General features: G+C 38.9%; 1 protein-coding gene across 1 annotated transcript in view; it reads right to left on the reverse strand.

The window, feature by feature from the left end:
- Positions 1-2,752, reverse strand: part of cpne5b (copine Vb) — a 210,091-nt gene extending 207,339 nt beyond the window's left edge. The window contains exons 1-2 of the mRNA XM_038298082.1: positions 2,599-2,752; positions 2,185-2,460 (exon numbers count right to left, since the gene is read on the reverse strand). Of these exons, the coding sequence (XP_038154010.1) occupies positions 2,185-2,460; positions 2,599-2,609 (287 nt within the window). The 5' untranslated portion in view covers positions 2,610-2,752. The remainder of the gene's footprint in view (positions 1-2,184; positions 2,461-2,598) is intronic.
- Between the last annotated feature and the right edge of the window lie 11,851 nt (positions 2,753-14,603).

Genomic DNA, 14,603 nt, shown 5'->3' on the forward strand with positions numbered 1-14,603 from the left:
GCTCCTTTAACAGAACCTGTTCCTCTTCCATGTCTAGCAACTCTAGATCCATCACCGTGACCGTGATATCTTGCACACGCGCCATTGTTATTTTGGAAGATACACACTCCCGCCAGAACCCCCAAAGTTCTCGTGACCATCAGCCCAAGTTCTCAAGAGCTCTCGAATAGGCTCCCCCTTGCACTTTGGTGGAAAACTGCTGTGTGTCCCTAGAAATTCCAGACCAACCGTGCAGAAGCATACCAGCAAAACTGCTTCACGACCAGACCCAAGTGACATTTGATGTGAAGTATAATCTGCCCTTAGGGGTCTGGGTTATGCCATATAAAATGAATGCAAGTCAATGAAATGTCCCCATAAGTCACAAAAACAGGAATGTGTGTGGCTGTTGGGGGGTTAGGGGGGTGTAGTATCTTTGGTAGTATGTGGAATAGCAGAAGGAGGTGTTCACTCAGAGCATCATTAAGGCTTGTGACTAAATTTCTCCATAAAGACGAGGAGTAATGACTGCAATACAGCACCGTGGCTCCCAAGCTGACATTTTAAGCAGAAAGGAACAAACTCATCCTAAACAAAAAAATTTGTTTTTTTTGGCCCAAACTTTTGGCACATCAAGCACAATCACAGAGCTTTGAGTTTAATGACTGTAAACAGCTCATTTTTTTACTTTCCATATGATTTGCATTGAAAATGTAAATTGTCTGCATATCTTATGGGTTGTTTCCAACAGAAACACTGGGAGTGCAGCGGTAGGGGGAAGGGAGCACCAACCTCCTTCTTGGCTTAACTGCTGTTTTTCCCGAATGCTATTTGTTTCTGATAGAAGGAATTATCACACTTCTTTTATTTCTCCTACTTTTCCAACACATATGAACATGGGAACATGCAACTTATCAGATGAGTTATTTGCATAAATGCAGAGGAGGTTTAGGATGGAGCTCATCATTTTCCTCAATGGTGCTTAATTGCGTATCATGTATGATGTAAGCCCAATCGTTGCAAAGCCACCAAGCAAGACTCAAATCTAAAATTTATGCCAGGCTCTGCCTTGGGCTCAAAGCTTGCATTTTGCTTCCCATCCTCTATCCATATAAATTGGCTCTTTACTAGGTTTCCATTTGCAACATCAACCTTGTTCATTCAGCAAATTTCTTAACAGGGTCTGTATTTTTATATATATATTTTTTTTACCTGTCTGAGCTGAGAGATGTTGAAGGAAGCTTCTCTGAAGGTCAGAGTACCCATCAATAATGCACTCACAGCTTGTTATACCTCAAACTCACTCAGCTCTGATGGTTCACAAAACCCAAAACCCAGCATCAAAGAGCAGACACGTGTGGGAAGGTTTGTGTGAATGGTCTGAAAATGTAAGGGATGAAGAGCATTGTGAGCCCCTAATCTAAAAAAAATAAAGAAAATTGTTTCTTGTAAGAATGGTTGTGACTGTGTGGTAAGATTGATCTGCTCAAGCAAACATTTAGAAACAAAAATGAAAACAAAATACTACAATATTACAGAATGGAGAGTGAGCTGGAGGCCAAGGACATGGCTGAAGAATGAATGTGATGCAGAGCTTTGAAAATTTAAGTCCCCTTTTTAAAAAATGCAGGAGAGAAAGGGTGGAGGTTTTTAGTTATCTGTTGGTGCTGAAAGCAGTCAGATACCTACAGTATGAGAGAGGCTATTCATTTCTCATTTCATAAACAATAGATTTTTAAAATAGAAATTAAAACACAAAATACTTATAATGATTCTACTGCCACTAATACTGCATTTAACCATAACTGTTTAGTTCCTTTATGTATCAAATATAGCTATTGTTTCTAATAAAGGTGGCAGGATACTAATGTCTACGAATTAAACATGCAAATTAACATGAAAGGAAACAACTTAAGTTATCAACATAGTTTCCAACATTATCTTCATGATTAAAATAACCAAACATGCAATAAAGGAATAAAGCTCTTTCTTTGGCACAACTGGTCCCCATCCACCCCCTCCTCTCCAACGCCATGCCCTGGACAAAGATCCATTTTGCTTTTATTTAAACACCACACGAGCAACTTAGTAAGCCTTTTTCCATCATTTTGGCACTAAATAAATCCCAAAGAAAGGGTGGGGCTCTCTCACAACTTTCTCCCTATTCCTAAACTTTTCATACACGCATCCTCGGCGCCCACTCACCTGCAGGAGACGGTGATCTCCACTTTAGTGGCCGGAATGTTGCCGGTAATCGGGTCGAAGTCGTACACGGATGACATGTCCTCCAGCTTGTCCATAACGTTCCCCTCCATCATCTCCATGGCGAGAGCCCGCGCCGGCTCCGGGGAGATCCGAGAGGCGCACAGCCTGGCCCCGACGGAGCGCGTCGAGTCTCCCCTGGACACTCCAGAGACCAGGTCTGAGACCAGACGGCCTCCGGTCCGACCGGGTGAGGAAGCCACTTCACAGATGTTGAAGCTGGAGAGGATGGAGGGGAGTTAGCATTGAGTGGATGAAAAATAAATCAAGTAAAAAATAGAAGAGAGCAAATTGTAGTGGGCTTAGTTATCTGAATGCGGGGACAGTCTGTGGAGTTAGTGTCGCGCGCTCACTGACCTGCTGCACATCGCATGGGAAGGTGGACCTCCTCTTTGATTTTCTCCTCAGTCTGTGCGCACCTCGGAGCGCGCGAGAAGAAAAGACCTGATAGCTGCACTTAAACCCACCCATCCTCCTCCCACATGGATTTACAACCAAAGACTGCCAACCCAGCCCATATACCCGGTGCGTCTGCTGCGGCTGTAAGGGATTAATGGCAATTTAACGACGATGTGATGTTACTGTGTGTTACAGGTGTTTTGATTTCTGGTAAAGTAGCCTAAAGCATTTCCCATACTCTCTACGAGAAATACACATCACAGCTCCACTTAAAACATTATTATCTGGCTATAAAAACAGATTCTTTTGCAGATAATTTTAAAGCTATAATGTTAAAGCTGTAAAAAAAAAAAAAAAAAGAAGGGAAAAAAAACTCAGGTCGTTTTCTGACACAAACTCTGATTTGAATCCTTAAAAATCAACCCAACGCCACCTTATATAAGTTAAGAATCACTTATTAAATAGTGAAATAAATAATTTTAATATAACCAAAACACATTATAGATGCGGTTATGTTTAATGGGCAATTGGAAACAATTGGCAAAAATCCTTAGGGAAGCGAAGACAGGCGTTTCAGCACCACGGCAGAGGAACAGCTCCTTAAGCAAACGGCCGAGTCGTGAAAAAACAAAGAAAGCCTTTTTCTTGCAAAGTAAAAACTGTCCATAGAATCCTTAAAAAATCAACCCAACGCCACGTTATAAAAGTTAAGAATCACTTGTTAAATAGTGAAATAAATCATTTTAATATAACGAAAACACATTATAGATGCGGTTATGTTTAATAGGCAATTAGAAACAATTGGCAAAAACCCTTAGGGAAGCGAAGACAGGCGTTTCAGCACCACAGCAGAGGAACAGCTCCTTAAGCAAACGGCCGAGTCATGAAAAAAACAAAGAAAGGCTTTCCTTTCTTGCAAAGTAAAAACTGTTCATTCGCGCTTTTTTTCAAATGATGTTGTATTTTACTTCCATATTACTGATAATATTAACAATTAATGTGACTTTATCTCATACCTCAGCACCCTTGTCTGCAAATATTTCAGTGTTTTTATATTAGCTTAATGGCTTCGTCCATGGAGGGAAAGCTAAACTGGATATAAATAAATAAAAATGCAATTGTCATTTTTCCACTTAAATTTTTCAATGTTACTTTTTTCGGATCTATATAGCTCCAGTTCACAAAACATGTCAGGAAGGAACTTTACAGAAAAAAAATGAGTTATTAAAACAATGTGTTCAATTCAAATCAAATTTTACAACAACAGTCTTCTATCTAAGGAAACCCAGCAGACTGCATCCATCGTCCACTTGCAGCATTCCCTCTTCCCTGATGAGCATGTGTCAATGGGCAGTAGCTTTAATTGTGACGTTACTGAGCATGCATGAAGCTAGAGCAAAAAAAAAAATAATTTTTTAAGTATAAACCTTCAACAGGACTCAGTTCAATGTAAAAAAAAAACACAAGTCATGACAGACTGTGCTCAAACCAAAGGAACTAACACAGAATCACTGATCCAGGATAACTTTTAATTGTTAGGAATCCAGTTTGTGTGGGTTGTGCTTTTGTTTGTCTTCCCTCCACCACCAGGCAGCGCCTTGTTCTGGTTGGCCTCCTCACACACCTGCGGATGGTTACCTCATTAACGGAGAACTCTTAAGCTGCTGACTGCCACTACCTCGACGCCAGAGTGTTTGCCAGTTTTGGGTACTCTAGCCAAGCTGAGTTATGCTGAGTCAAACTGAGTTTTGGTCTACCTGAGTTTTAACCTTGCTGTTTTTTTCTTTGCCTCTCAGCAGGAAGTCATACTGCAAGCTGGATGTTTTGGACCTTCTCCCCCCTGGAAGGACTCTCTGAGCACCAAACTGAGCTGAGGATTCAAGTTTGTGGCTTGGATCAACCTTACGCCCAAGGATTGTTTGGGCGTCTCTCTGAGCTGGGGATTCATCTCCACAATAACCCGTTCAAGTACCGCAGGAAATCTAAATGGCAGTCAGCTACTCTGTTCACTAAGGAAAAACCTCAATCTGGGTAAACCCTGTCTGCCCTCCAACGAGCAAGACATTCACTGGAACAACCCACACCGACTGGATTCAACAAGACACCTTTTTCTGGAAACGTGAGTCTGCAACCTTAATCCCCTTCTTCAAATCAAAGACCCTAATTTCCCACTGAGCCTGAACTAACCACAGTATCTTCCCCTTCACTTTCCAGTTCAGAGCAGCACTGGACTCATCTCATTCACTCTCAATAAAACTTGTTAAACTTTTCCCTGGTCTCTCTATTTGGTCTTCTGCATGTGGGTCAGAGCTTTAGATAAAATCATGACATTAATACTAAAGAAAATTAAACATATCAATGATTTTAGTGGCTCTTTAGTGGCTTATCTAGGAGATAAACACAGATAAGCTTTTTTTTTAAAGTAAGATGAAAGAGTGAGCATACAAGGCGCCGTAAAATGCCATCCAATAGCTATGGCTTAAAGAGAAACAGGGATAGGTGTATGATCGACAGAAGAATAAGCATAAGCTGTTGGCATCAGTGATTTAGCAGACAGCCTCTTCAGGGCAGACTTGGTTTCAAAGAGAGAGAAAAAATAGAGGGAATTTAATTCCAAGTTTGAATAACTGCAAATAATGCAAACTTGGAAAGCAGAAGAGAATGAGGAATTATGTCCTCCATTAGCATGCAGCAGCAAAACTACAGAGATAGCTCCAGATAAAACCAGTCTAACTATAAGATTCATGAAAATGAAAGTCTTAAGTAGAGTGTTAAAAGTAGAGCCTACAAGTATAGAGAGTGTCTGACTGACTAAATCTGTGAATTGGTTTGACAGGAGAGGAGCCTGAAAACTACAAGATCTGATTTTTGTTCTACTTTTAGAAACTACTAAGAAACCTGCAGTCTAGGTGAAATGTTTTATTTGGAAGACTTAGAGCAATCAGATCTTTGAGCCTAGTGTCAGGAATCCAGTTTGTGTGGTCTGTTTTTGTGCTTTCTTTCCTTCTCCACCTGGTGGTGCCCCATCCTCATTGGGTCTCCCAGCACACCTGCAGCTCATTGCCTCATTACCTGTGGAGTGTTCTTAAACTGCTGACTGCCACTACCTCGACGCCAGAGTGTGTTTTTTTCCAATACAGGGTACTCTAGCCATGCTTAGTTTAGCAGAGTCTAACCTAAGTCTTTGTTTTGCCAATACTGGGCACTCTAGCCATGCTTAGTTTAGCAGAGTCTAACCTGAGTTTGTGTTTGCCAGTTTTGGATTTTCTAGTCAAGCGGAGTTTTTTCAGAGTCAAACTGAGTTTTTGTCAACCAGAGTCTTAACTTTGTTTTTGTCTTTGCCTCTCGGCAGGAAGTCAACCTGCAAACTGGATTTGTTCGGTCCTTCTCTCTCTGGAAGGTTCAACTGAGCTTCTAACTGAGCTGGGGTTCCAAACAGGAAGTCTGGATCCACTTTCCCCAAGAGATAGTTTGAGCTTCACGCCGAGCAAAGGTTTCTTCTGTACCACAGCCCATTCAAGTACAGCAGGGAAACTGAGTGGCAGTCAACTTCTCCATTCACCAATGAACAACTGCAGTCTGAGTAACCTAGTCCACCCATCACCAAACAAGACAATCTCAAGTACAATCCTCACAGTCTGGATTCCGTAAAGGACTCCCTATCCTGGAGAAGTGAGTCTGCAACCTTTTCCTCCTATGTAAAACCAAAAACTCAAATTTCCCACTGAGCCTGAACTAACCGCAGTGTCTTCCCCTCACCTTCCAGTTCATGTTGAGCAGTGTTCAGAGCAACACTGGGCTCATCCCCTTCTACTCTGAGCAGCACTGGTTTCATCACAGTTTTCTTAAATAAACCTGTTTAAACTTTTCCCTGGTCTCTCTGTTTGGTCTTCTGCATCTTGGGGTCAGACCTTAGAATTAAATCATGACACCTAGAGCTGGTTAGAATAAGAGAAAAACTAACATTATTTTTACTCAAGTTGATGTTGAAAGTAGTAACTCAAGAAGTTACTTAAGACTTAAAAAGTAGATATTAAAATGGCTACTGAAGTACTGAGAGACTGTTGGCTTCTAACATTTACCTTAACGTCTTACTGTTATAATTATATTTCAAATGTGATAAATATAAACAAAAAACGAAAAAAACAAAGCGTTGTTTTACAATTTTTTGCTGAGGGTGCCGCCATACTGTAGTACCTCAAACGGGGACGTCACAGTGTTGGTCAATGCTTTAGCTAGTAAATGAATACATTGGATATATACTGGCGATTCATCACAACCATGAAGCACTTATGTGGTTTGATGGAGGACGAAGCTGAAAGGACACTTAAGCTTTTAAATCTCATTGCTTATGCTGTTGAGCCTATTCATTGTGACTGGATCACAAAGAAAGCCTTTCTTTGGAAAGAAGAGAAGTTTTGAAGCCAGGGTTCTGACTATCCCTGAATTTTATATTACTGTTAAGAAGGAGGTAGCTGACATGTTTAAAGTTTAAGCAAAACTATTAGTCATCCAGAATTGTTAAAAGAAAAAGACATAGCCAAATCCATTTGTCCAAATATGCTAAAAAATGCACTGACTGCCAGAGTCTGTTCTTTTTTTTCCAAAGGAATAAATTGCACCTCTTAAGCTTTCAGAATATTTAAGGAATATTGATTAAAAACTAAGGAGATCAAATCAATGCAACTTCTGCTGTGTAATTTATTTTTGTTTTATTGGTGCATTATTGTTCTGCATCCTGGGAAGGAAGGAGTCAGGGATGTAGGATGACTGATTTAATGGTTAAGATTAAACACTCTGTGTTAATCATGTACAGATACATAACCTCATTTGCCCATAAAACATATATAACTGAAAAGAAAAGATAGACAATAACTGCCCACCTGCAAATACAGACAGCAGATTGTCCCTTCTGGGCAGCTATTCATAACTGTTATGGTGTCTCTCTTCCTCTAACTCCCCACCTCACTGTTTATCTCGCTTGTTCTGACACAGCTCATTGCTCTCTGTCTCTTCTCATGAATAAACAAAGGATGTAAATGCAAATGCACAGTAACACTGGTGGTCATAAATAACCCGCTAACCAGCGGTTTGTCATAGATTACTGGACTGCATTCAAGGACAAATTAGTTTGGAACAACTTGGAACGCTGTAGTTTTTGTTTTTATGGTCAGATGGATCTCATTTTCTGTGTCATTGCACCTTTTACTTTGTCTTTTCTTTTTCTTTTTTCCAACACATATCCCACACACAGGGGGGAGACACTAACAGGCATAAAGCATTTCACCGCCTTTTATAAAAGGCTTGAGAAGCACACCGTTTTTTTTTTTTTTTTCAGCGTAGAACACCTGACGTCTGGATTCTGGAAATCAATTTACACTAGCACAGGATGCTTCTACCCACACAGCCCTCCAGCTCTGCATCAGAAACACACATGCGTGCAGACACACTAGACAAGCGCGCAATCATTCTTTCAGAAGTACGCAGAGCTGTGCACACATACAGTAAAACCAAATTATTTCCTCATATGTCACTGAACGACCCATAAACAGAGATAAAGAGGTGCACACTTCCACACACACAGACAAGCTCCTCTCTCTCTCTTCTGGGTGATTCATGTTTTCTGAGGGCTGGCTGTTTCAGTGTGGGTGAGCATGTTATTGCAGATGTTCTGCAGAGTGGGTTGACTTGGTCAGAATTGAGGAACCAAAAGAGAAAAAATGTATACATGATCAACATCTGTCCCGTCTATTAGAGCAGGCAATGTAAAATATCTTTAAAGATAAACTCTCTGGTTCAAACTGGTCTCCCTAATCTGATAAGAGTATAATTAAACAATAGTGATTTTTAAATCCTTGATCATTAAATAATTTTAAGTTACAGTGCCCTCCAAATTTTTTTGTTGTTGTTTTGATGCAATAACCATTCATTTAGTTTTTCTTCTTTGATAAACATTTTAATGTTGTAAATTAAAACACATTTCAGCAGAATAACATTTTCTTAATTTCATTCGTGTATTCAAGTTTTTTCAAGGTCAACTTTTTTTTCCATTTATATATATGGGATGAAACATAACCTGAAAACCAACACGACAATTATAAAAATCCAAATAGGTTTATTTGATTATGCTGCAAAAATAATCCTCACCAAATAGAGATTAAACTGTGTCTGGTTACAGTAATCTGATTAGTACAATATTTAAAAATAAACATCAATTGAACCAAGAGTATATAATACCTGTTAATCCTGTAGTTTAGACCTTTTCTCCATGCTGGTAACTATCAGTATCTCTGCAATTCATAAAACAAAATCCATGAAATCTCAAAGTCTCTTCCAGCACATATGAACTATAGTGTTTTCCTCATAAAGGCATCTAAAAACAGAGACCATATTTAAAAACATAAACGTGATGTAGATTAGTATAGGAAAAACGTGGAAGGTTTTTGAGTCCAAAGATTAACTTTTAGGAAATTTCTTTAAAGGATAAGTCTAGTCAGCAAGGATTAATCAATGGATCATTATTTATACCTAAAACTAATACATTTGCAGAGATTTCATGAGTTTAGTTTTAATCAGTAAAAAAAAGTCTTGGAATGGCCATTTTTTCCCAAATATAGTAACACTTCACTGCTGCCATCTTCCAGCAGTGACGTCACGGTGCGGTAAGCCTAGCGCCATTCTCCCCGCTTTACAAGCAAAATCAATTGGAGCTACTGGACACATCTGCAATCAACAACAAGTATTGACGATTTCCAGAGGACTTCACCATTGAAATTCACCAGAGCTTTAGTTAAACTGACAATGCCCACGTGAACGGCAGTTGGATGTTGAAATACATCAGGGAAAAGTGAGCAAAAGATTTGCTGTTTCACCTTTCCAACTCATGATCCCCCACAGACGGGTTACTGCAGTCCTGGTCGTTGGATTACCAACTTGAAGAGGGAGGATTTACCATCAAACTTCTGGCCAGAGGAAAAACACGTCATTAAGCCGTTACTCTCTGTTTCACATAGTGTACTGGTTGTCACCATCACGGATAATAGCCCATTGGGACAAACACCAGATACAGCCCTGGGACTTGCTCAACAGCCGATACCGCACCGTGACGTCACAAACTGGCAGGTGGTAGTAGTGTTCTTTGTTCTTTGAGCACATTCAAATTGAAATTACTCTTACTTAAAAACACTTATCATTTATTAAAAAGTATGTAATAATTTAATATTAAAAAGTATTTTCAGAAGTTTTTATTCTTAATGTGACTGGACTTTTCCTTTAAAAAAACATTTGTTTGTTTAAAAACATTCGCTACGGTAATGTAATTAGCACCTACTCCAACTGAAATAGAATTATATAACATGAATACAAGCTATTATAACAAATATACAGTTGTTTTGTGACTTAAATTGAAGTGTCCCTGTTAAAAAAATAAAATAAATATTTACAGTATGTGCAATTATTCATACAACTTGAGATTAAATGATTACTAGGTGAAAATACTCAAAGATTGTACAAGAGTGTTGCTGTATCAAAAATAACACATTTAGAAAGGTGTGAAGTAGAACATGTTCGATTTGGATATAATTTGGTTAATAAATGATTTGTCATGCCACACTCACTGAACCTTTATTGTGTCCATGACTAAAGGCAGGCTTATACTCAGAAACCAGGTTGTCTATGTGTGTGTCGCAATTAACGCAGATATGCCCCAGCAGCAGACACTCTAGTGCACCTCTCTGAAACTGTAGGTGACCGCAGACAGTGCCGCAGACAGGAGGCCTCTGATTGGTCAAATCTACATCCGCTCTACACTCTGCATATTTCCTGTTTGGTACCATACCGGCTTGTTTTGTTTGTATGGCCACCATTGTGGAAAACGACTCGTGAAGATGGACCAGCTAGAAGAGCGTGGTGTGCAAGAACACGGGATGCTTTTTCCACCTGGATCCCCGCTCTTTTTCACCCTCATGTCCCCCCGTTGTCTCACAAACTGGCCTTTTGCGTTTTTCCACTTCCTCAGACACGGCCATATCTAGACCCACAGCTAGTTCGTGATTGTCCCTCTTTCGTTGTGGCATGGACCATGCTTCAAAATTTGGGACAAATCCAAAAATATCTGCATCATACCTGCAACAAGCTCACTGCGACACACTGCTGCCGGAGTATAACCAGCCCTTAAGTCACACCATTCCAAACCTGTGATAGCCAGCTCTTACATTTGCAGATGTAGTTAATCAAGTTAATCAAACCAGTAGAAAAAGTTTGCTCCATTTTTGCAAAGACAGTCCACTAACCAGAAGTGACCGTCATCAACAGCGGAATATTTCCGGGTTTCATGAAAAAGGTCTATCCCTCACACCAGATGATTTTTATAGGGCAACAAAGCAGCCAGGGACTAATATGCACTGAGGGTGGCTATGAGCATTTAGGAACCTGATCCAGTTCAGGGTCAATCTACACTGTACAAACAGGAAAATGAACAGGCACCCTGCACTTGTACACCTCTGGTATCTATGTACCAAACTGAAACTGTTTTATAACTTCATCTTCTTCATCAGAAGAAGAGGAAGAGGGTGCCCAGTTACTCAAAAGTGACTTGCACATTTCTTACCCTACATTTCTAAAAACTTTATTCCCCATGCCTTTTATCAATTATGATCTTGTATAATATTAATTTATACAGTTTGTAGCACTGTATGCCTTGTAGCAGAAAGGTTCTGGGTTCAATCCCCAGCCCAGATTCTTTCTGCATGGACTTTGCATTTGATCCTCTTCTATGCATGGTTTCTCTCCAGATACTGTACTCTGGCTTCCTCCCTTGGTCCAAAAACATTAGTGTGCCCTGCAAGAGATCGGGGACCTGTCCAGGCTGTACCCTAACTCTTGCACATATAGACTGCTGGAGATAAGCACCCACCCCACCGAGACCCTGATGGAATAAGTGTGAAAAGATATTTTGTTCCCTTCAAATTCCCATAAACTTCCCCTTCACTCTTAACATCATATCCACAGCCTGTTTAATGCTCACAAAGTAGCTAGTTTTCTACCAAATGTTTGCTGTATCCTCTACAGAGTTGGTAGCAAAGAAATATGATTTATTTTGCCTTGTTTGAATGATCACTTTCTTCCTGCCTTCATTTAAGGACAAATATTTAGAGATCAGACTAAAAAATACGGCATGTCAACAGATTCGTCTACCTGGTTATTGATCTAATGTACTTCATTAATTCTCTTCTTGCCTGGTTTCAGATTAGATAGGCACCCACACCCTGGTTAAGTTTTCAGTTATGACTTTTTTTGTTGTTTTTTAAGAGGATGGATTTGGGTAGTACTTCACGAGGAGTTCAAAGTTTTGGATATTCTCTTCCAAAACTTTTCTAAAAAACAGTCTATTCCATATTCACAAGTAGGCACAATTTCATGTTGCTTCATTTGAAAAAATTACTGATAAAGGATATTTTGATCTGTGTGAGAGTACAACTTTTTGTGTCCAGCAAGAGCAAAGTTTAACTTCATAAAGCTGTTATTTAGAAAGTAGCTTTCAGATAAACAGCTGACATTTTAAAAATAATAGAACAATTAGCATTGATTAATACCAGTAACCTTGTTGCATCAATTCCTATTTCTGTGCATCAAACGATTTCTAAAATAGCCTAAACTGCATTCTGATTGGACCAAGTAAAACAATTTACAAGGATTCCTTTTTTCAATTTTAATGAATGCATCAGGCTGTTTCGATTTTAGTTGAATTTTCACCAGAAAAAAGTAGGATGTCAGTTTCAATGCTGTTGTCATCCAATTGCAGTGGACCAGGAGGTGGTCAGCGCTTTGTTCCACTGGTGACATTAATAACACCATAGGGGGATTCAAACATATCCTCTTCTACATCCCAGTCTTTTTCCCTCTGGCTTCCTGCAGTTTTCTCAGCAGTAATTACTGTGTTTATTCTGACTTGCGTCATGCCACCAGAAAATATTGCCTTTCTGGCAGCAATTATGCAAAAATAAACAAATGTCCTGTCAACTAAGTGTCTGATTAAATAGTTTTTTTAGTTTGTTTTTTTTTATTCCGAATTTTTTTATGAGCATCATTCTTAAAAGTAACTACCTTTTATCTCATTATGTGATATATTTCAATTCTTTGACATCCTGGCTTAAAGCTATTCTGAGCTATTAATTGGAGTAACTGGATTTTCAGCTGTCGAGAGAGGAAAAGGGTTTTACTGCTCCAAATTGACATCAACTAGTCACGTCAGCGGGAAAACTAGCTGCATGACTGCTATTGGGTATAAGCAAAGTGTTAGAAGCAATTATGTTGGACAATAGACTTCACTGTTTATATTGAGGAAACTGAAGCTGAACGAACACAGGAATTTACATTTCTAATCAGTTTGCAGCTGTTAAGAATTTTCTTATGTCCAGCGTTGTTTGCGAAATGTTCAGATGACAGAGAATTCAGCTTTTCCCAAAGCATGTATTTAGAACATCATGTAAAAAAAAAAACAAGGCAATAGTATTAGTCCAGAAAATCAGTTGAGTTTAACACGTTGAGTTGCCTAAAAAGAAAACTTTTTAAAAAAACAATAGAACCAAAACACATAAAAGATGTAATACAAACATGGAGGTCTACAGCAGGTCAAGTTGTTAATCAAAGTATATAGTTGTTGAGCAGGTTTACTTAACCAAATTTAGACTCACAAAAACAGCTTAGGAAACTCTTCAAATGACATAAATCTGGCTTAACTGGTTGTTTCCACATTCAAAGTGACAAGAGTTGACACAAGAGCACGGAAACAGGTCCATGTGATAGAAGGAGAATCTACAGGAGCATAAAAACCAAGAGAGTGCAGGGAAGGAGCATGGACTTATGCTAGTGACATGTTGGGGGCCTCATGGTTTTGAATCTGTATACACAAACATTCAAAGTGTGTATGAAAAGCAGTGCAGTAGCAGGTTTTCATCGACAAATGCTAATTGCGACTTTAAGAGGTCTTTTAATATGTTTAAAGGTATAGTGGAGGATTTTCGCGAATTTCTGAAAAGACTCCCCCTCTCCACTTTAAAAAAAAATGCACATGCATGACCCTGTACCCACTCAGAAGAGGGAACATTAAACGCATGCAAGAGCATGCACAACCCACTTCTCCTCGTGCACGCTGTTTAAAAGTTGCAGTTTGCATAGCTCATACAAGCTTAGTTTCTAAAAGACTTGCAATTTTTCCACTATGTCAAATTCACCATTGGTAAAAAAAAAAAAAAAAAAAACCAATGGGGACAAGCACGTAGGACGTCCTTAATGTCAACATATCACCAGAATGATTGACAATTAAGAGCTCCATGTATTTTGATGATCCACCCGAAAAAAAATGTCTTCCATTATACCTTTAAGTAGCAACAATCAAGTGTCTAAACAAAAAAAAAAATATTTATTTAGTATTAAATTTGGTAAACCAGATCTGTTTGCATCTTAGAGTGAGTTTTAAACATTTTAGCTTTTCAGATCCTTGAGTCTCACACTAATCACTAACTTGAATAAGGATAAATGCTTCCTACATTTTTAGTCAGGAACGTTTTTATATTATATTTCATTTTTCTCCTTATAAGAGAGCTTTAATGAAGTTGTTTCCTTAAAATGCAGTATGAAGCAGAAATCATCTGAAGAGATAATTTTACAACAACGCATCTTGAACAGCCACCAAACACACCTGACTTCTTATTATTAATTCGACCTGCTGAGAATTTCCAGTTATTGTTTCGCTACCATGAATCCCACATTTATCTCAGGGTTTTAAAGATACATTCCAACCATGCTCTCCATGGAGGAAGTCAACTTCAAATATAAACAAGAATAATCAATAAAAGCTAAAACTAATTAAATTCTTCTCTTACCCTAATCAAACACCCAATCAAAACAATACCTTTTGATTACCTTTGAGAGCATCATCCTCTTAGAGTGCCAATCTGTAT

Source organism: Cyprinodon tularosa, unplaced genomic scaffold (genome assembly GCF_016077235.1).
Source record: "Cyprinodon tularosa strain WSP-4 unplaced genomic scaffold, ASM1607723v1 ctg40, whole genome shotgun sequence".
NCBI classification, from domain to species: Eukaryota; Metazoa; Chordata; class Actinopteri; order Cyprinodontiformes; family Cyprinodontidae; genus Cyprinodon; species Cyprinodon tularosa.